General features: G+C 43.3%; 1 protein-coding gene across 2 annotated transcripts in view; it reads left to right on the plus strand.

The window, feature by feature from the left end:
• DHRS7 (dehydrogenase/reductase 7) overlaps nt 1-22976 on the plus strand; it is a 44129-nt gene that overhangs the window by 9825 nt on the left and 11328 nt on the right. The window contains exons 2-4 of one of the 2 annotated variants that reach the window (XM_050952697.1): nt 14417-14569; nt 19169-19275; nt 20756-20995. In XM_050952697.1, coding sequence (XP_050808654.1) covers nt 14417-14569; nt 19169-19275; nt 20756-20995 — 500 coding nt within the window. The remainder of the gene's footprint in view (nt 1-14416; nt 14570-19168; nt 19276-20755; nt 20996-22976) is intronic. The other variant, XM_050952698.1, reaches the window with a different exon arrangement.

The raw sequence follows: 22976 nt of genomic DNA on the forward strand, positions 1-22976 counted from the left end.
CGAGCCTGACCTTAAACTCTAAGGAAGGAGATTCCACCATCTCCCTAGCTAACCCATACCAGTGCTTCACCACCATCCTAGTTAGTGAAAAATTTTCCTAATATCCAGCCTAAACCTCCCCCACTGCAATTTGAGACCATTACTCAGTGGTACCAGATGACAGAACAAGGAGAACAGTCTAGATCCATCTTGACTGGATTTACTGATTGACACTTTACAGCAGCAAATAATACTCAGGGCTCAACTCCCTGATTGGTAGATAAGGCAGCAGAGATGGTTTTGTAGGGTAGTGATCTCAATTGGTAACCTCAAACTTGAGGACCACAGTCTTAAGTTAACAAAAACAAGTGGGGGCTGGGGGGCGAAGAGTTCTGGTTTCAAATTTTGTTAATTGAATGTCTGCATGGAGCATCCAGCAGCTGTCTGTCTTCTTTCCTAGTCTCTGTGCTGAAAACACCTGTCTGTGTTTAGACACGGATGTTTCTGAATCCAGAGTTTGTTGGAATTGTCAGACAGTGCTGAGCTAGCCTTCCAAGATGGGGGATTCTGCCTTCCACTGAGTTCCAAAACTGTAGCACAGGCAAACTACAGTCAGCTTTTGCAATATTTTTGTAAACAGGTATCTCCATGCTGCAATTCTTATCAAAGAACAGGAATTTCAGTAAGTGAGGTTAAACCACCTTCAACAGGTGCATTTGTGCAGGGTCAAAAATACACACTGCTTTTAGGAACCCTGCTGCAGGTTGTTGAAACTTTTGAGCTGTTTTTGCTGCATTGCTTGACTCTTCTCTATAGCAGTAGTATTGTCTGAGCTGCTTTGCCATGCAAGAAAACACCTGCTGAGCACTGGCATTTAACTCAGCTTTGTCAGAATGATTTTTAGTACATCCATTTAGGGTGACCAGACATCCCAATATTTAGGCGTTTGTCCTGTGTTCAGACCAATGTTTGTCCTGATATTTCACACTCAGCTGGCAGCACTCTGTTTTTTGGGTTCTTTTCTGCTCTGCCAGCCACCCTCCCCCATGTGTCCTGATATTTTCTCTCTCTCATCTGGTCATCCTACATTCATTACTTGGTTGTAAGCTTTGTGGATTACATGTCGAGATTCAAACCAAGTGATTAAGTCAATCAGTCCTATGGCATTCTTGGCAATGAACTGAACTTCCTTATTCAGTTAACCATCATTTAGAAAAGTTGAAAGCTCTGTTAAAACCTGCATCTTCGGTGTCAGTGTGAGCTCTTCTGAGACGAACTCAGAGTAGCTTTTCTGGTGAGCTGCATGGTATTGTACAGCCTGAAACTAGGAATTCCAATGAGTCCTTTAAAACAATGAGGAGTCCAGTGGCACCTTAAAGACTAACATTTATTTGGGCATAAGCTTTTGTGGGTAAAAAAGCCCACTTCTTCAGACGCATGGAGTGAAAATTACAGATACAGGCATAAATATACTGGCACATGAAGAGAAGGGAGTTGCCTTACAAGTGGAGAACCAGTGTTGACAAGGCCAATTCAGTTAGGGTGGATGTGGTCCACTCCCAGTAATTAAGTGTCTATACCAGAAGAAGGAAAATGGCTGTTGTGAGCCAGCGATGCCCAGTCCCTATTTAAGCCCAAATTAATTCTGTAAAGTTTGCAAATGAATTATAGCTCTGCAGTTTCTCTTTGACATCTGTTTTTGAAAGGTTTTGTTGTTGAAGGATGGCTACTCTTAAATCTGTTCTAGAATGTCCAGGGAGATTGAAGTGTTCTCCTACTGGCTTTTGTATGTTACCATTCCTGATGTCTGATTTGTGTCTGTTTGTTCTTTTACATAGAGACTGTCCAGTTTGGCCAATGTACATGGCAGAGGGGCATTGCTGGCACATGATGGCCTATATCACATTAGTAGATATGCAGGTGAATGAGCCCCTGATGGTGTGGGTGGCTGGGTCTTCTGATGGTGTCACTAGAGTAGATATGGGGACAGACTAGGCACTGGGGTTTGTTTCTTGGGTTAGTGTTTCTGTGGTGTGGTGTGTAATTGCTGGTGAGTATTTGCTTGAGGTTGGGGGCTGTCCGTAAGCGAGAACTGGCCTGCCTCCAAGGTTTGTGAGTGAGGGATTGTTTTCCAGGATAGGTTGTAGATTGTTGATGTGCTGGAGAGGGTTTTTAGCTGGGGTCTGTATGTGATGGCCAGTGGGGTTCTCTTCCTTGTTGGGCCTGTCCTGTAGTAGGTGACTTCTGTGTACCCATCTCATTCTGTCAGTCTGTTTCCTCACTTCCCCACATGGGTTTTGTAATTTTAAGCATGCTTGATAAAGATCTTGTAGGTGTTTGTCCCTGTGAGGGATTGGAGCAAATGCAGTTGTATGTCTACAGCCCAGCTGTAAGAATGGATCATGTGATGTGTCCTGAATGGAAGCTGGAGGCATGTAGGTAAGTATAGCAAGTCAGTAGGTTTCTGGTATAGCTTGGTGTTTGTGACCATCACTTATTTGCACTGTAGTGTCCAGGAAGTGGATCTCTTGTGTGGATTGGTCCAGGCTGAGGTTGATGGTGGGGTGGAAATTGTTGAAATCCAGGTGGAATTCTTCAAGGACCTCCTTCCCGTTGGTCCATCTGATGTCATCAGTGTAGCACAAGTAGAGGAGGGGTGCTAGGGAATGAGAACTGAGGAAGCGTTGTTCTAAGTCAGCCATAAAAATGTTAGCATACTGTAGGGCCATGCGGGTACCCATAGCAGTGCCACTGACTCGAAGGTATAAGTTGTCCCCAAATCTGAAACAGGTCATTACTGGCTCTGGGAGAAGTACAGTTTGTGGCTCCACAATTTTGGTTGCATTTTCAGAGTACTGCCCGTATTGACATTTCCAGCTTGGGCGGTGTTTAAAGATCTTTTTAACGTAGCTGACCAGTTTATCAACTTCAGCAAACTCTCATCTCCACAGCTCACTGACAAGAGAAATTGTACGTGCATTATATGTAATATGGACAGCATTTGACATTAAACTCTGGAGAACCGATTTGAAAGACTTTGTCATGTAAGTTGCATCGTCACTTATGAAAGCAGATACTTCGTCAAACTTGGCACTGTATTTTGAAATGGTATGTATTATTGCTTGACAAACTGTAGTGGCGTTAACAACATCCAAGTAAATGCAATTGACGAGCACTGTTGATAGCTTTCCTGTCTGTACATCTTTGGCCTGGTCAGAAATAAAATCAAACAGAACATGCAGTGCATAGTTGTCTTGCTCATCTGTGGACTCACCTGAAAAAATTGCAAAGACTCACATGAGTTAATTTTGAGACTTCATCTCCTGAAAATGTGTAGCAGAAACCTTTTGGAAGATAGTCCTGTCATAGCGTATTCACACTTGCTAAGCAACTGGCATTTTGTAAGTTCCGTTGAATGAACTTGCGCAGCTTTGGGTCAAGTTTTTTTCAGCCGTATATTAGCACTTGCAAATGCCACCACAAGTTCTATTATAGCTTAATGATAGGAGCCAGAAGATGACAGAGCTCTAAGAAAGAGAAGAAATTGTTTTTGCCTTTTTATAAAAACTTGTGTTTACCAGCAATGCACTATCTGCAGCCCTCTTTCTGCTTTGATGGGTTTCTGAGTCTTAAGTGGTACCCAACATGATGTGTGTGATCCAGTGAAACATGGCAGCTTGTACAGAATAGTTTGTTGCCATTGGCATGTAGAACTTGGCTTCCAAATTGTTCCACCCAATCCACTGCAGTAATCGCTTTTGAGATTTTTGATTTACTTTGGACACTCATTTTACAGTAATTGCAGGTGTCTTCTAGTAGGCAATCAATTGAGATCACTACACTACAAAACCACCTCAGTGTCTATATCTATCAATCAGTGAATTGAGCCCTGAGTATAATTGGTTGCTCTAAAGTGTCAATCAAAAAATTCTGTCAAGTGCCTCACCTTTCTTTTTTTTTTAAATAAATAATTGCATCTGGAATGGGGGGCGGGGCAGTTGCCTTTACAATGTTCCCTCCCTAGGCAGCTGCAAAGGGGGGGGGACAGGAAGTGAGTAGGGAGGAGGGGTGTGGAGCTGGGGTCCAGAGCTATTTCCATCATACCGAAGAGTAGCCCTGCAGGGAAAGAGCAAATCCTGTCCTGCCCCAGTTCTGCCTAGACTAGCAGCTAAGAGTCCCGTGCTGGGGCACTTCCAGCAGCACAGGGAAGATCAGACCCAACTCCACAAGCTTCCTCCAATTGTAAGAACCTCTGGGGCTGCTGTCTAATCCCAGGACATCCTGCAGCAGCGGGAGGCACTTGGAAGTGGGTCTGAGCTCTCCCTGAGAGCAGCTGTGTGGCAGATGGATGAGTCCTGTCCCTCCCCAGCTCAGCCGGAGCTAGGAGCTCCCTGGTTGGGGCACTCCTAGCACCAGGGGGAGAAGGGATTTTATGGGGAAGGACTTATTTCATGGTCCATGATGTTTTTCACTGTAGTGAAATTGGTAGGGCCATACAGATATAGGTGGAAGCCGATTCCATAGTGTCTTTCTGTGTGTGTGTTCCATCTATGTGATGAAAGCATATCTATTAGTGCCATCATAAATATGTTATCTGTTGCCTGTTACCTAGGATTTTCAGAAACCAAAGCAGTGGTAATTTAACTTTCACTCCAGGTGGGGTCAGGAATAAATTAGTGGAAACACAGTGCTTCTGGCTGATGAAAAATTGATGCAAGTAAGTGTGCTCTTTACACCTGAGGGTATTCTGTACCAAAAATTAAAAATTCTGCACACAATATTTTAAAATTCTGCAAGTTTTATTTGTTAATAAATAAATGCAGAGGCTCTAGATGGCAGTGGGGAGCACAGGCCACTGGCTGCACAAAGGTGGGAAATCACCCTGCAGTCCTCCCAGCCCTGATACAGACTCAGTGGTGAGGCTGCACCTGATCCTGACACAACACAAGGTCTGGACCTGTACCAGAAACACTACAGGGCCCTGCCTCCTTGCCCCAGGCGGGCAAGCTCAGCCGGTCAGGATCCAAGTATGGAGGGGCTCAATGTTGAGAGATCCAGAGGTGGGGTGAGAGGATTCTGTGTGGGACAATCTGGGTGCAGGCAGCTCAGTGCAGGGTCTAGGTGGGGGGGGGAATCTGGATGCACAGAGGCTTTTTTTGTGTGTGTGGGGGGGGGTTTCCAGGTTCAGTAGCAATTGGACTATGCAGGGGCTTCCCGGTAAAGGTGATTGGGGCTCAGCAGAGGGGTCTTGGTGTGTGTGGGGGGTCTCAGCAGAGGGGTCTGGGTGCTGGGGAAATAGGGCTTGGTGGGGTCTGGGTGCAGTTAGTTGGAGGTTACTGGTGAGGGGGGTCTGGATGTGGGCCCTCAGGGTGGTGCAAATGGATTGGGTGTGGTGGTCTGAGTGCAGGGGTGGGGTCCAGAGGTAGGGGTTGAGGTATGAAAGGCTAGAGGGGTTCTGGATGTACCAGGTGAGGCTTGGGAGGGGTGTCTGGGTATGGGAGGTCCAGATGTACAGGAGTTGGATGGATGGAGGAGCAGCTCCCTGTACAGTGACCCCGCCCCCCACAGCTGAGGAGCAATGTGGGGAGAATGCAGAGCTTCCTGTAGCTGGGGTAGGTTTCCGGGGGTGGGTCTGACACGGCCCCAGTCACTCCTTTCAGGGGAAGAGAAAGTCCCATCCTCTTCTGCCTCCAGCCCAGCTGGGACTTGCAGGTGATCCCAGCTGGGGTGTCCCCAGCCATGCAGTGATTTACCTCTGCTGGCTCCTCTGGGTACCTGAAACTATGTACCTGTGCCACTGGGCAGTGGTGCAGGACTGCTCATGCAGCTTCCTTTTATTTCCCTGACAGTCTTTTTACGGGAAAGCAAAAAAAAAAAAAATCTGTGGGGGGGTGGGGTCATGAATTCTGTGCATGTGCAGTGTCACAAAATTCCCCCAGGAGTAGCTCTTATATAAAATTGCTATTTATTAGATTTAAGCACATACAGACAGAAGCAATAGGTTTAGAATATCCCAAATTACCTAGAATCTGAGATGATATTGAGTAATTAGCAGCAGGTCAGCAAAGGCTGGTCACTTCCTTGCCGTGGAGTATGGTGTCAGAAAAACGTCTCTCAGGATAGCATCAGAGAACTACTCCAAAGCACACTATTATCTAGTCTTTTTTATAACTAACTTTTACAAAATTCAGAGCTCATACTTGGTCATCACCTCTTCAAACTTCACCAAACTATTTACCAACAAAACATTCCTAAAAATCTTAGTATCAGAGGGGTAGCCATGTTATTCTGGATCTGTAAAAAGCAACAAAGAGTCCTGTGGCACCTTAAAGACTAACAGACGTATTGGAGCATAAGCTTTTGTGGGTGAATACCCACTTTGTCAGACGCATGTGGTGGAAATTTCCAGAGGCAGGTATAAATATGCAGGCCAGAATCAGTCTGGAGATAACAGGGTCAGTTCAGTCAGGGAGGATGAGGCCCTCTTCTAGCAGTTGAGGTGTGAAAACCAAGGGAGGAGAAACTGCTTTTGTAGTTGGCTAGCCATTCAGTTTTTTTGAATCCTGAGCTGATAGTGTCAAACTTGCAAATGAACTGAAGTTCAGCAGTTGACACCATCGGCTCAGGATTAAACAGAGATGCCCTCCTGCCCCCTTGTTGGGGGTGACTTTATTTTGTTGGCACAAAGAGTGGCTACACTGTGCACCTTACAGCGGCTGTGCTGTAGCTGCACAGCTCTGCCGCTGTAAGGAGTGCAGTGTAGACAACGCCTTAGTCATAATAAGCTTCTATATCAAAGGCACCCAAACAGCCACTCACTTTGTCTCAATTTATAGATTCTCTTCTCCTCTCCTTTCTTTCTGATTAGCAGAAGGCACAAGCCCACAGCCAGCATTTGACCTGGCCTCCAGAAGCCCTGGTTATTCAAATGAACCTTTACCCATGTGGTGGTCTGTTTTATTAATTCCTGATGGCTGAATGCACACAATATGATTGCAGTTAGCTTGATCAAATTCTGGGGTAACTGTACCCCCAACTGCAGGGCAACATCTGTGTCATGCTGCCCTATCAAGTGTTCTTACTTCAAGAAAACAAAATTGTTTAGATGTATTCGCTGTTTGTAGGATGTGTTATCTGCACAAAATTCTGTTACTCACACACTCAAGGGCACCCACCTTTATCCAGTTCCTAGGGCTGCAGGTGAAAAGCACCTAACTTTACTCCTCTGTGGGCTTCGGGCAAACACCCTTTCTGTGTGGACTCAGGGCTTAATCTTTTGTGGGTTTACAGGGGCTTTTACCAGTGAAAGAGCCTTACACAGTAATACTACATAACCTCTATTTATTAACAATTACCAAAAACATGCTATACATACAGTGCTCACCACTCCCAGTTAGACAGATGAACTTTTCTTGATGATCGGTCAGGATCAGGTCCATCTAGGGGACTCCACTTTCTGCATGGTGTCATTGGCAGAGTGTAGAGGTCTGGCAGCTCTGATCTTTGGGGCTGTGTCCTAGAGTTGGTTTCCAAAGAGATTCCTTTTGGACCCCAGTTTATATAGTGAAATTGAGTTCTGCTTAGCTGTACCTTAACCCATCATTTTACTGAAATCTGTCTAACCAATTCTAACCTAGTATAACAAAACTCTCTAACCAATTCTGTCCCACCACCTTAATTAACTTAAACCTAGTAAAATTAATTATGTAACAGATAAACAATTAAAGAACCAGACAGATTATACAGGTAAACAATAAGGACATGGGGGACCATAATGATTGAAACAATAAAGAAATGAGGATTTCACAACCACAACTATTGATAAGTGATTTCTTGACAGACAAGATGCTATCAAACTAAGTCTTCTTTAACCATCTTAAGATCTATTTCTTTTTCTGGTGATAGTGGGTGCCATTAGGTCAGGGTCTCCTTAACAACCTGATGTATTATTTTAATGTAATTTAGATGGAATGTGAGGTGTGACTTCCTGCTTTTCAGCTAATGACAGCTGCTGCTTGGCTGTTCTTTTAATCTGGCTGCAGACAAAGGCCTTATCCTTACAGATGACCTTTATCAGACATGTCTAAAAAATACTGCACATCACAATTTTATCAGTTTAAGAAAACATTTCTCAAGTTATGTTTTAAAAAAACCAAAACCAAACCTGGACCAAAGATCGGAAGATACAAGTGATAGAAACACAAGATAAGACTACCAACTCAAACATAGATTTCCACCTCCTGTCCCAGGACAATGTGTTGAACTTTGTCCATAACATGCCTGTGTATGCTACACAACACAAATATAATGGAGATCATCTATGTAAGGGAGGAATAAGAAAAGGTCTCAAACTTTCTTAATATCTCTGAGTGTAATCTTCCTTTTCACTAAAGCTTACTTAAAACAATACCAGATTTCTCAAAATTGGACCATGCTTTAGCGGAAATAACAATATTCTGAGGAGGCAATTGAAGCCAAGCAGTTAGGGTCACCCAACTTTCTGTGCTATAAATGTGACAAGGAGAGCAAGATCAGTGTATCCTTGGGGTGCTTCTCATCTATTGAAACAAACTAGGAGAGTTTTCCCCAAACTTGGGGAAAAGATAATGTGACTGAGTAGAACTTATAATGCATCAAAGTTATCCTCTTTGACTTAAGCAGAATGCAAATGTGGGAAAGGAGCATTGATGACAACTACTGCCTTAGCTAAGGATCTCTCAAAGTAAAATGGAATCACTGAGCCTTGTTGTAAGTCTTAATGGGAATATCCCAGTGGATTAGAAACTGGTGGCCTTCTAAGTGGAAGCTGTGGTCAGTTTTCTCAGCATAGCAGTTTGGTGCCTATGTAGCAATAAGTGCTTTCTAAACTACATTTTGATCACATTTGAAATCTGTAACAAACTTATTTAAAATCACCTTCTGGTGTCCACCGTGCTTCTGAAAAGATGAGATTGTGGGGTGTAGGGACTCAAAGAGGAATCAAAGTCTGTGTCACTTTTGCTTTATTACCAACTAAACAGACACTTTTTAAACATCTCGTGCTCTAAAGTGTTTTTGGGAGGACGGGTGTGTACTGTACAAAGTGGCAAACATCTGGGATTAATGTAAAAAAGTCTCTAGATTCTGCCACCCATTCTCGTGATGAATAATAGCTTCTCTCACTTAATAGCATGGATTTCAGTAGTTGCAGATGAAGGCACTACTCAGTCTGGGTACATCTACATAGCCACTGAGAGGTATGATTTCCAGGTCAAGTAGACAGACGCATGCTAATTCTGCTTGAGCTAGTGCCTAAAAACAGCAGTTTGTCCAGTTTCTCAGGCTAGCCACCTGAGAAGTCCTGCCCGATCCCCTCAATATGAACTTGTTCAGTCAGTCTTGGATGCAGCAGCACAGGCTACAGCTACAGTGCTATTTTTAGGCACTAGCCCCATCAGAACTAAGGTATATACTTCTACTTGAGCTGGGAATCATGCCTCCCATCTGCTAGGTAGATATACCCTTTGAGTAAGGGTTGCAGAATCTGGCCCAAGTGATGCTGCTGCTTATAATAAACACAGATTGCAATCTGAGGGGTAAACACAATATATGTAAGAATGGGGAAGGCCAGCAAATAGCTGTAAAACAGTTAATATAAGGTTCCATGGTATACATGACATCTGGAGTCAGGCTGCAAGTTCTATCATTGGCAGATGAGGGAAGCTTGTCTTAGACTGTAGGCATTTTTGTCACCCATGTATGTAGCTGGATGCTTGATGGCTCTGGTTCTAGAGAATGAACATGGATTGGGAAATGTACTTGCCCACTCTGAGGAGAGCATAGCCAGTTTAAGGTGACTGTTGCCCTTGGTCTAAATATGAAGAACAATTCCATCTGACTAGCCTACCCTGGGAAGGGTGGACTCTCTCTTAAACTGTCAAGTATCAGAGGGGGAGTCGTTAGTCTGGATCTGTAAAAGCAGCAAAGAGTCCTGTGGCACCTTATAGACTAATAGACGTATTGGAGCATGAGCTTTCGTGGGTGAATACCCACTTTGTTGGATGCATGTCATGCATCCGACGAAGTGGGTATTCACCCACGAAAGCTCATGCTCCAATGTCTGTTAGTCTATAAGGTGCCACAGGACTCTTAAACTGTGGTGGTTCATACCTCTAAATTTCTCCCATCTCCTCCTCTCCTGCTGGTGAAATGAAATAGAGGCCTTGTTTATACAGGAGCTATGAAACTCCAGGAAAAAAATCCAAAATGCACCAGAGAAGAATCTGAATTTCTTAGCTGGCTGACACACATGGCTATGCTGCACAACCTCCCATGTATATTGCGTATCTGAGCACACTAGTTAACCATTAGCACTATTCTGTTGTAATTCTATTTTATTTTAAAACATTCATTTGAAAGAGAACCATTAAAAGTTCTTCTCAACAAAAACACTTACTGGAACAAACCAGTTCTGACTGGTTTCCAACAGTATTCTATTCCAAGTTCTTCACAGAAGAGCAACACCCAAATTGATCCTAATGTACTCGCTAAGATGCAATACCATTGTGACACTGAGCCAGTGAGGGTTAGGCAGCCAGCAGGCTAAGTGACCCAAAATCAACCTTTAGGACATATTAGAAAAGTATTGAAATGGTAACTAGGGCCATTCCTTGTAGACAGTTATCATAGCCATGTTTAATAGATGAGAGTTCTGTATTGTTGGAGAATTAGAAGAGGATACTAATTGTATTTGTGTTTACCTAGAGCTGTTAGAAGTATAACAATGTGATCTAATTAACTTTTAGATGCTAAACTTCTGTTCCTGTTTGTAACGTTTCATTACTATATTCTATTTCAGAGATCAAAAGGGATATTAACATTTTAGATGAAACTGATGGTGCAATAATATCATTGTCTTTATTTCTCTTTGAAGTTTGTCGTAAGCTGCCTATGAACCTTTCAAAGGTTAATTGCCTTATGCTAATCAATGCAACTAGTTATTGGTATATGCCTAGGAAAGAGAGTTACTTCAGAGCAACAATGTATATTACCTATTCCTCATCCAAGGAATGCCTGCTGTGATCACTTGCTGCCAAGAGGTTTTTCAGCTGTAAAAGAACTTCAGAGCCTGATCCTTTATCTCATATCTGCTTAAACTTTTTGTCAGGGAAAACTCAAGCCAGAAGACTGAGGTCTCCAGATATGTCCTCGATTTATCCCTGCAATTTCTCTTGGAATAATTTGAACAAACTCTGCACATGGACTGACTGTGGGACTATAATCTATTGAACTGATTCTGGAAGGACTCTTACAAATCAGCAGCTCACCATCTCTGCTGTGAAACTGACCTAAGAACTTTATTCATGTCTGTGTATATAATTTTTAACCACAGTAATTTTTCTCTTTTAATAAATCTTGGCTTTCTTAATAAGAATTGGCTGTATGCATGTATTTTGGGTGAGTTCTGAAATATTAATTGACCTGGTGAATAAGATGTCCAATCTCTTGGGCTTGGTAGAACTTGGTGAATAAAGATTTATTTATATAACTCTTATTATGTAGGCTTGACTGAGTGGGAGCCAAAGGCTGGATTACTTAAAGGGAACAGTATTTTAGGTCCTCAGAGATCAGTAAGGTATTACAGAAGCTGTTGTGTTACTGGCTTGGTGAATCTAATTATTAGAACAAACCACCAGTTTGAGAGAGCATCTGCCCTGTTTGAGCATTCCAAGTGTGTCCCCTCCAGAGACCATGATCACTTTGGTGTAGTCTGGTTAGGATATACATTACCACAGGCCAATTGGCTTTTGGGCCAGAACCACATACTTGTCAAAAGTTAAATTATGATATATTGAGAGTTTAAGGGTTAAAGATTTAATTACGAGTGAGCTGCAGTCATATGAAGATCTTGACCGAAAAACCCTTGAAGAGTTGTGCTCACAAAGGGGGCTGCCTTTTAAGAAAATGTTGTAAGATCAAGACCTGGAAAAATCTGTTCAAAAGACAGTGACCAGAAAGCAGGGTCTCCATCTTCATCTGTCCCAGATGCAGTGGCTGTAACAGAAGCAGTTAGAAAACTAGCAGTGAAAAACAAACAGCAGTTGAAGCAAAACTGGAAGACCTTGGATTGCAGGAAAAACAAAAGATAGCTGAAATGGAAAGAGAAGCTGATGGGAGAGCTAAACAAACTTACTACAGATGTCTAGCAGAGGCTGAAATCGAAAAAGCTGCTCATCAAAGGAGGATTGAACGACTGACTGCTGAACAGGTACATCAAAAGCAAGTAGAAGAGCTGGAATGTGGCAGCCAAGTCCTGGGAGAGCAAAAGAATCTACCACAACCTGGAAATCCATCTCATCTTAATAGCAAAAATTTGGAGAGCATCTGTCCAATTTACAAACATAATGAGGATATAGAGGAATTTTGTCTACCTTTGAATGTCTGCGTGAAGTTCATCTTATTCCAGATGTGCAAAGGATGTCTATCCTGGTGACTAGACTGACTGACTGACTGACTGACTGGAAAAATCAGGGAAGTATTCAATGAAATGCCTATAGATGAAGCTTAGAATTATGTAAAATACAAAGATGCTGTGCTAAAAAGATTCAAGATTGAAATTTAGAAGTCTGAGAATGTGACACGCAGAGAATCTCATAAAGCAGGAAGGGGCATAGAGTTCAGCCCCCTGCCTTCACTAGCAGGACCAAGTACTGATTTTGGCCCAGATCCCTAAGTGGCACCCTCAAGGATTGAACTCATAACCCTGGGTTTAGGAGGCCAATGCTCAAACCACTGAGCTATCCATCCCCCATTAAAACATGGGCACAAAATGCATGGTTATTTGGGGAAAAAAAAATAGGCCACTTGTCAGAGGGTCTATGGTGATTTCAAATGGTGTTTTAATAGCGCAAGAACAATTGCTGAAAGTAGTGAGGTGAATGCAGCCATTTGTGACACACAGCCTCCATCTTGTTCAAAAGCTACAAAAATTGCACGTGAATATTTGAAAGCAAGATTCCAGGAGGAGCATAAGCCGCAAGGGAAAAATGTGCAATATGCACCCTAATTTAAAAGGGATGAAGGGTTTAAGGGTAAACTTAACTCCAACTTCCCTAAAACCACAAGGGAGCCCAGAGTTTAAAGCCTCTTACCTTAAAGGGAAGCCAGTTATCACCAGTGTGGAATGACGGGTCACATAAAGTCAAATTGTCAAGACATTAAAGAGAACATACAGCCTGTAAATGCAAATTCTGTATTGGATATTAATGCTGTTATTATAGATCCAGATGCTAACCGTGTAAGCAGTAACCCTGCCATCTTGTATGTGAATGCTGTTACTGTAATGTCAGGAGGTAGTCCCAAGATGCGGAATATGGCGTTAATAATAAGGAATTCATGGAGAGCTTAAGAATTAATAGGTCAGCGCTATTTAGTGTGGTACGATACAGCATCTGACATTATTGGCTGGCAGAGGTATAACACTTCTGGCTCTAGCTGAGTTTTCTAAACTCTCTTTGGCCAAGATTCAGCTGGAGTGGTTTTGTGGTAGGCATTAGGGATCATCTTCCAGCCAGTGTTCTGATTGGCAATGACATTAGAACTAGGTGGCATCCAGTTAATGTCATATTAGGGACTGGGCAATTAGGACACTTCCATCTTGCCTGTTGTTGGGTAAGGATATGACAACTTTTTTACATCAGGTTGATATCATGACCAGGGCACTAGGAAAGCATGAAGATGATTGGACTGTTACCCGCTACCCGTGTTGAAAATTGTGATAAGGAGGGAATTTGTGGTTTATTCTAATAAGCTTCCAGTTTTGGGGAACCTCTACCCTATTTTTGGCTGTTTGCCCTGATTGAGCATTCTCAGTATGGCCCCTTCAGTGACCATGGTCACAACTATAATATAGGGGAATATATATTTTTTTAACCTCCACTGTTCAGTGGCAGTAAATCAGTCCTAAATAGCTAGAGAATGGGAAATCTGGCCAGTAGACGAGAGTAGATTAGTTTTCAGAAGCAAAGGGAAGAGGGGACATAAGTGTGTCTATGCTGAGAGGATAGGTGCAATATCTTTGGTTCAACAAATAGTTTAATTATGTAGATTTCTTTTTTGGGATGGGTGGAGGAAGGGTGGGGATGTGTACCCTTGAAATGCCTAACAAAATCAGAGTTTGGGATAAACTACAGGGGAAAAATTATGTACAGAAATAGTATGATTGTATCACTTAAAGTCTATGACTGCACTCTAATGTGCAAATGGGCAAAATTAAGGTTGCATGTGGTCTTAACTCTGGAACTTCTTGACCTTCTGAGCACATATCCATGTAACCTTAATAGCTGGTTATAGACTGAAAAGTGACATTATAATGCTACTGTGAGGTTCCATGTTTCTGTATAAATGTGAATCACTATTGGCATTGATCCATAAACTGTTTACTTGGTCACTTCAACAGAAAATGAACTGCCTGACAAGGTCGTCTGGGTGACAGGAGCCTCAAGTGGAATTGGAGAAGAATTAGCTTACCAGCTGGCAAAGATAGGGGCTTTAATTGTGCTTTCTGCAAGAAGAGAGAATGAATTGGAAAGGGTGAAACAGAAGTGTCTCGGTAAGTAAAAAAGTAACTTCCATATTATTGATCTGGCTATTGCCATTGTAGAGGTGTTGTAAAAAAACTTAATCCATACAACAGGAATAAATTTGTAATTAAAGGTAGTTATGAACCTACATTATTATAACCTAGATGCTTTTCTTTGAGTTGTGTATTCTTAGAACATGTATTTTAGAAAGCTCCAACTGAAGGATGCAATGTTACAGGAGCAGTAAATGAGAAATGTTTATGTGCTAAAGTTGCAGATGCGTAGGCACCTAGTGGGATTGTCAAAACCACTTATCTGCAATTTTAAGCAACTTAGCAGTCTGGGCCTTTTTCTCTTGAAAATAAGAGGCTGTTTTCAAAAGGAACCCAAGGGCTCTGTGCTAACAGGGTGGGGTCATGTGGAAATTCTGGCAGGCTCTTAGTGTAAAAGTTGAGCAATATTTGAGCTGTCCAAGATGTGCAGCTATACTTGCCTTTGTGGCAGTTGGTGATCTTTAGCACTATCTTATATCACCTAAACATCTTGGTGGCTGTAACTAGCTCCTACTCCCTGTTACAGGTGGGTACGAGACTGTGTTGCTGTAGTCCCTGTTTAGTAAGGCCATGTCTACACAACAGGAACATTCTTGTGTCCGGTCTGCCTTCAACATGTTTGAACAGGGTAACAGCAAGGTTGCACAGGTGTCTCTGAGGAAATAGTTTATCCTTTGGACTATTTTACTGGTGTTGATGAATGAAATGCCGACAGTGGTGGCTTCAGTCTCAACAAAATGGGGTTACTGCACCCAGGTGCACAAGCAGTGACTGCATTTGTGGCAAAGGTTATGTCTGTAATGAAAAAAAACACTTGCTGGGAGCAGGGACAAGGTCCAACACAATATTTGCCCAGCATTGTGGAAAGAGGACTCAGTTTAGCCTGCATATATTGGATTGCTATAAATGTAATCATTAACAAATCATGCTGCAGCCCTCTACTTTCTCCATAGCGTGCAGATGACGGAAGGAGAAAGATGAATGTAGTTATGGCCCAGAAACAATCAAAGACAAAAGAGAATTAGGTGGAGTCTAATTAAAAACACTTAAAACACACACAGACATTAAGATGTGGTGGAGGAGAATAATTTTGTTGCCTTCGCAACAAGAAGACTCGCAAGTCACTATTTAGGAAGCAAGCTCAGTGCAACAGTGAGAGAAGTCCGTTTGTTCAAAACAAATAGAAAAGCTGATGCATTCAGCAGGAAGACTTGGAATTGATGGCACTTGGCTTTGCTAACGTATTCGTCAGCCTGAAAGCATCCTAAAGAACACTCCGTGTAATAAACAGACACATGATGCAATAGTGAAGATATCATATGAGCTGTATTTAAGCCTCCTCAAATCCTCCTTCATAACAAAAATAAATTGCAGAACGCTTGCGTTAGTCTTTACCATAAAAAAGGACTATTAAAAAAAGAAATGGCAGCTTGACAGTGAGGGACTGGGGACTGGTCCAGGAGGGGAGGTGTCTGTTGGGTCCATCCCCTGCCCTCTCATAAAGAGTGTGGTTTCACTGACTCAAGCTGTTGAAACTGCTCAGAATGGCAGGGCTGGCTTAGATGTTTTGGGATCTGTGATTGGCATGGAACAAACTCTGGCTAGCTTTACACTAAATCTTTCTGCTGCTTAATTAGAAGCAGAAAGTTGTCAGTACGCATTTTAAGCCATATAATCAGAGCACACTTGATGTGGAAACTGAGACAAACAAACCCGCTTTTGAGGATGGAACCACATCTTCATGTATAAGATGGAAGCCAGTTTAAGTTATTGAACATCTATGCCATTTGCTTAGTACTTGGTTTGCCAACTAAAACTCTTACAAAAATGGTTGGGTGTGTGTTTACATGCTTCCTTTCTCTATTGAAAGCAAAAAAACCTGTCTTCAGACAGTATATTGTCAGAATGTAAGGCCAGCATATGTGGTTCATTAGTGATAGGATGCCTTGGAATACTGCATGGCCTTCTGATGCTTCTCTTATTCTTGTGGGAAGTACTTCAGATCATTTGTGTTTCCCAGGCAGAGGGCATTTAAAAATAGCCACTGAAGTCACACCGACCCTGACTTTCTGTTTCTTGTCCATTAACCTTACAAGATTACTGGGATTTGATCTCAAGTGACCTTAATATTCGCTCTCTCTCTCTCTCTCAGTAAAACTTTGAAGTAATGCTTAATATCTGAAGGCTTGACCCCATGTCAAATTAATGTGTGGCAAGCCCAGGTGTGAATCTACTGTGCACCAGCTTGCCATGTGAATGAGACCTTACTCCCTATGAAAGTCATGAGCACGCTCTTGTGGTTACACTTGTGAATTTTCCACTGTGCATTATTTTTCATGACTATACAGCAGGGATCTCAAACTCAAATTACCCTGAGGGCCACATGAAGACTAGTACATTGGCCTGAGGGCTGCATCACTGACACCTTTTTTCTTATAAAGGTACAAAAGTGCCCTGCCCCCACTCCACCCCTTCCCCAAAGTCCCCACCTGTATTCCAACCCCTTCTGCAAATCCCTGCCCCTGCCCTGCCTCTTCCCCGTGTCCTCTCCTGAGTGTGTGGCTCCCCACTCCTCCCCCATCCTTCCTGGAAAGTGCTAAGCATTGCCAAACAGCTGTTTGGTGGCAGGAAGCACCTGGAGGTAGGCAGAGGAGCAGGGATGCAGCGCACTGAGTGGGGAGTGACAGGTGAGGGGAGCTTGGTGGCTGCAGGAAATAACTCGGAGGGAGTTGATGGGCTGCAGCAAACAACTCCGCGGGCTGTGTGTTTGAGACCCCTCGCTACAGTAACTCCTCACTTAACACTGTTACTTTCCTGAAAAATGCAACTTTATGCAAAATGATGTTAAGCGAGTCCAATTTCCCCATAAAAATTAATGTAAATGGGGTGTGTGGGTGGGGTGGGGTGGTGGAGATAGTTTCCAGGGAAATTTTTTTTGCCAGACAAAGGCATTAAAACTTATACTGTATGCGTCTATAAACAACTTTAAACAGTTTAATATTGTGCACAGCAATGAATGACTGTGCAGCTTGGTTGAGGTGGTGGAGTAAGAGTGGAATATACCCCAGGGAATGCCTTACTGCTAAATGATGAACCAGCACTCAGCTGAGCCTTCAAGGGTTAATAGGCTGTTTAATGTAACCTCACACTCTGGAAGGCAGCATGGACTGAGGCAGGAGGGAGGAAACACAATAGGTGAGGGCAGTAGCTGCAAATACTTTCTTGCAAAAACTGAACATGATGATGAACTCACACTATTCAGCTGGAGCACACCACTCCCTCCTCCTGATGCCATGTGCATGGCTGCACAAGTGCTGACTTTCCAAAGTGGTGAGGGTGCGTGTATGAGTGAGAGAGATGTGCATTGCCCCTTTAAGTACACTGACACCACTTCAAGTACGTTGCCCTCTTAAGCAGATCAGACAGGAAGCAACAGTTTCCAACCAGCTTCCTTCTTTCTGTCCCTCTCCTCTGCTTTGTGGAGAGGGGGTACAGAGTGTCTGTCTGAGGTGGAGCGAGGGACATCCTGATATCAGCACCCCTCTTCCCCCCCACCACCCCCAGCAGTCAGGAAGATCTTGGGAGCAGCTCCAAGGCAGAGGGGAGGTCAGGAGCAGCATGGCAGTGAGGAGAGGGACAACTGAACTGCTGCTGAGCCACATACCCTACAGGGAATTTATGGGAGCTGATGGGGGGGGGGGGGGGACTGCTTGTGCGCCCCCCCCCCCCAGCTCTAATCCTCACAAGGAGGAGCTGCTCTGTCGGAGGTTCACTGCTTGCAGGATTAAAGCAGTCCACTGCCAAACAACATTATAAGGGAGCATTGCACAACTTTAAACAAGCTTGTTCCCTAATAGATCAGCAATGAAACCACATTAACTGGGACAATGTTAAGTGAGGAGTTACTATATAACATTTTTAAAAAAAAATTAAAATTAGCCTAAAAAGACCCAACACTACGTGTCTTTCATTTGTTTAATGCCCAAATAATGTACCTACACATACAGATTTTATTTTAACCCTTTCTGCCTTGAGGAGCTGTTTCTGTAGTCATATAGCAGTAACCATATTCAAGGTTCTTCAGCCTCTGGCTCTGGTATTGTGTATGTAGGTTGGCCATTACCACCCCTGGCCCTCTTGAAGAGGACAATACCCTGAATACTCTCAGGAATGCACACAGCTGAACAGTTTAACCTACAGGCAAAATATGAAGGATCATGATACTCTGTGCTTCTGAAGGCCTTTGTTAAAATCTTAATTAAAAAAGCCATATTGTAGTGGCTATAAGGCATGTGTAAATTCCGTGTAGACTGGAGTGTATTTGTATGTTGAAGGTATGTAAACCCATTTCATTTAATAAGATAGTACTTTGTGTTGGTACTGTTATGATAGCATTCCATTAGCTAATTCTGTGTTTGAGAAAACAAAATCTGTTCCCTTTCCACTTGATGGAATTTCCTTTTTTGGAAGCTGTGTTGGTGGTGAGGATGTTGGATTTACTTATTTTAAAATATCAGAAATTAAATGTGCCTTATTGGTGATTTTGCTCCTTTTAAATACTTTCTCTTACTTCAGAGATCTCCAACTTGAGCAGTAAAGATATCCTTGTTTTGCCCCTTGATCTGACTGATAGAAGCTCCCATGAAGCTGCAACTAAAACCGTGCTTCAGCATTTTGGCAGAGTGAGTTGACTTTTGGGCTGGGTCCTTCCCACCCCCAATCCTCCACCTTTATTCTTTGGTTTTGTTTGAATTTCCAGTAATTCAGCAAAGTTGGTTACTCATTTTGTATGTTTGTGTGCGCACGAATGTTTGTGTGGATATCAAGTCCTTGATCCTACAGTTGTTTGCTTGTGGGCATGCCATTGACGTCAGTGGGGTTCTGCACAGGTGCAACAATGAGCCAATAACTTGAGTAAGGATCTAAGAATCTAATTTGACCCTGATCTGTGGTTGGATAACCTCATTTCTAGACCTATACTGAAAATGGAATAACCATGGGGGGGGTGTGTGTGTGTGTGTGTGTGTGTGTGTGTGTGTGTGTGCGTGCATGTGTTGGCCTGAAAGTTAAACACAAGAAAGCAAATTCAGAGAGCTTCGTGTTGCAGTGTTAGTAATATCTGTTAGTGTTAGCTACCATGCACAACAGAAGTGTACATAACTCAAAAGCTGATGGTTCATATCGGCGGGGAGGGGGAAGATCAAATATTTTCCTATGCATTGGTGTTCTGCTCCAAATGCCTGGCTCTGCTGTTGTCCTTTTAACTTGAAACAATCTGAAATCCAGGCAGTGTAATAAAGTGGGAAGTTTTAGTTGGTGCCCATAGTCCCCTATGACACAATCAGCTCAGGATTAAACAAAGACTGAACGGCTTACCAACTACAAAAGCAGTTTCTCTTCCATTGGTGTTCACACCTCAACTGCTAGAAGAGGGCCTCATCCTCCCTGACTGAACTAACTTCGTTATCTCTAGCCTGATTCTTGCTTGCGTATTTATACCTGCCTCTGGAACTCTCCAGTACATGCATCCGACAAAGTGGGTATTCACCCACGAAAGCTCATGCTCCAATACATCTGTTAGATTATAAGGTACCACAGGACTCTTTGCTGCTTTTACGGATCCAGACTAACACAGCTACCCCTCTGATACATGGTCCCCTTGTCACTTTTTACTTTTATAGTCCTGTTTTTGTAATTCTCTCTCACCCTTATTGCTGTCTCCTTCAGTGGAGCTCTGGGCAGACCTAAGGGTCAGACGACATGGACCATCTTGCAGGACCAGTGCCTTAGATGTTACTTGCTACAAGACTACAAGTTGTTGGTTTTTTTTGTGTTTTTTTTTTAAATCCTACTATGTAGCTTCCATCTGCAACTGTTCTTCTAATGGATCTTGGCTACTGCTCAGCATAGATGCATTGAGCTATTTTTGTCAGCTTTTTGCTAGCCCAGCACCAAAATTAGGCAACCCTCAATTTAGACTTAATTGTTGTGGGTTTCTACCACTAGAGTGACTAAAACATCTCCTACAGCAGCTAATAGTGGCCCAGTGCTACAAAAGCTAGAAGATAGGAGGTAGAGAAAAGCTGGGCAAGACTTGTGCTTCCTCAGAAAAAAAAGTTGGTGGTTAAGATGTGTATTAATTTGTTTTGTTTTTTTCTGAAGATTGACATTTTGGTGAACAATGGTGGACGTTCCCAGCGCTCCCTGTTTGTGGATACGAAGGTGGAAGTCTATGCTGCCATAATGGAACTTAATTACCTGGGTACAGTCTCCTTAACTAAACATGTCCTGAATCACATGGTCCAAAGGGAGAAAGGGAAGATTGTAACTATGAGCAGTGTAATGGGCATCATGGGAGCCCCCCTTGCCACGGGATATTGTGCCAGCAAGCATGCCCTCCAGGTAAGCTAAATTCCATCTGGCTTGCTAAACTAGCAGTCTTGGAACACAGGGACCTTCTGTCTCCAGGAAGCGCTATTGTTATAGCAGCTAGTCCTTGCAGAAGCTTTTATTCTAACCAACATCCAGCGAGGAGAAACATTTCTTCAGCCAAGCCTATGTTTAGTGTGGGTTCCCTGCCCAAATATTTGAGCTCCTCAGAATTAACAGAAGGGGCTGGCTATGGATGACATTCCCCTCCCAAACCTGGGTACAATTGGTGACAAGGAAAAGTGTCTCCTATCCGTTCATCCTTTCCTTTTTGGATAGCAAACAACTCACTGCAGGGGCCTCAGTTAGGGCTAACAGATTTACAACTGAAATAAGATCACAATTTTTTGCCTGGTTGACTTCCCAGGCTTGTTAGGCAAAATAGTACGGTGGTATTTGGATCCAAAAACCATAAGTTAGGCCCCCAAAATTGCCAACTAGGGCTGCCGAGAACTGGTTCAGGCCTCGGTGAAAAATTTTTTTTCGGGCCCCCCCAGCAAGGGCAGATCAGCTAAACAAAGCTGATGAAGCCGGGTAAGCCAGGCCCCAGGCCCCCTTCTGGACCGCTGGGCCCTGGTAATTTGTACGGCTTCCCCTCACCCTTGTTGGCCCTGGTGCCAACTCTGGGGGTGCTCTAGGGCTCAAGCATTCATTTGGGGGGTGGGGAGGAGGAAAATGGGTGTTCAGCACCCATGAGCCAGAGCTTGAGTGTGGAATGTGATGAGTTCCATGCTGCTAATAACTTCTGCTCTTGGGATAGGGAGTTTTTTGTAAACAGAGGCAGGGTGATTAAGATAACAAAAGGCTTCTTATTAAATTAAGAATCCTAAGATGATCCTGAAAGCATTGCCAGGCACTCTTCTTAAAAGGTAAGAAACAAAGAGTGGGAATAAATGGTCTGTTCTCAGAATGAAGAGAAGTAAATAGTGGTCTCTCTCTCAAGGGCTTGGACGGGGACCAGTGCTGTTCAACATACAGTAACTCCTCTTTTTTAACGTTGTCCCACTTAACATTGAAACAACATTTATGTCCCTGCTCAGTTAGGGAATATGCTCGTATAAAGTTGTGCAATGCTTCCATATAACATCATTTGGCTGCCTGCTTGTAAGGTTCTGTGGAAGAGCAGCAACTTTACAAGGGAGCATTGCACAAGTTCCACTTCTCTGCCTCTTCCCCCTCCCTCCCAGCGCTTCCCCCCCCCCCCCCTTGCCAACAGCTGTTTGGCAGTGCTTAGGACTTTCTGGGAGGGAGGGACAGGAGCAGGGAAACCCCGCATCCCTACTCCTCCCCCTCGCTCCCAGAAAGTCCTAAGCACTGCCAGACCAGTTGCTTGGCAGTGTTTATGGTTTGGGGAGAGGCTGTGGCATGCTCTGGAGTGGGGGTGGGAAGAGGTGGGACCTGGAGTGGAGCAGGGACAGGAAGAGGGCCTGGAGCATTCCTGGCAAAATCCGAACCTATTCTCCAGGAAAGTTGCCACTACTGCAGCAAAGGTGCTTCCTAACGTCCTTGCCTGCAGCAGGCTGTGCCTGCGTGGGGTAGGCCAGGGGCACTTCCCAACCGCAGTACAGTACAGTATTATACAGTGTAATGCCTTTTGTCTGCCCCAAAAAACTTCCTTGGAACCTAACCCCCCACATTTACATTAAATCTTACAGGACAATTGGATTTGTTTAACATTGTTTCACTTAAAGTTGCATTTTTCAGTAACAAAACTACAATATTAAGTGAGGAGTTACTGTATTTTTATAAATTATCTGCAAAAAGGGGTAAACAGTGAAGTGGCTAAATTTGCAGGTGATTACAAAATTACTCAGGATCGTTAAGTCCAAAGGGTACTGCAAAGAGTTACAAAGTGATCTCACAAAACTGGGTGACTTGGCAACAAAATGACAGATGAAATTCAGTGTTAAATGCAAAGTAATGCACATGGCAAAATATAATTCCAACTATACAG

Source organism: Gopherus flavomarginatus, chromosome 5 (genome assembly GCF_025201925.1).
Source record: "Gopherus flavomarginatus isolate rGopFla2 chromosome 5, rGopFla2.mat.asm, whole genome shotgun sequence".
Taxonomy (NCBI): domain Eukaryota; kingdom Metazoa; phylum Chordata; order Testudines; family Testudinidae; genus Gopherus; species Gopherus flavomarginatus.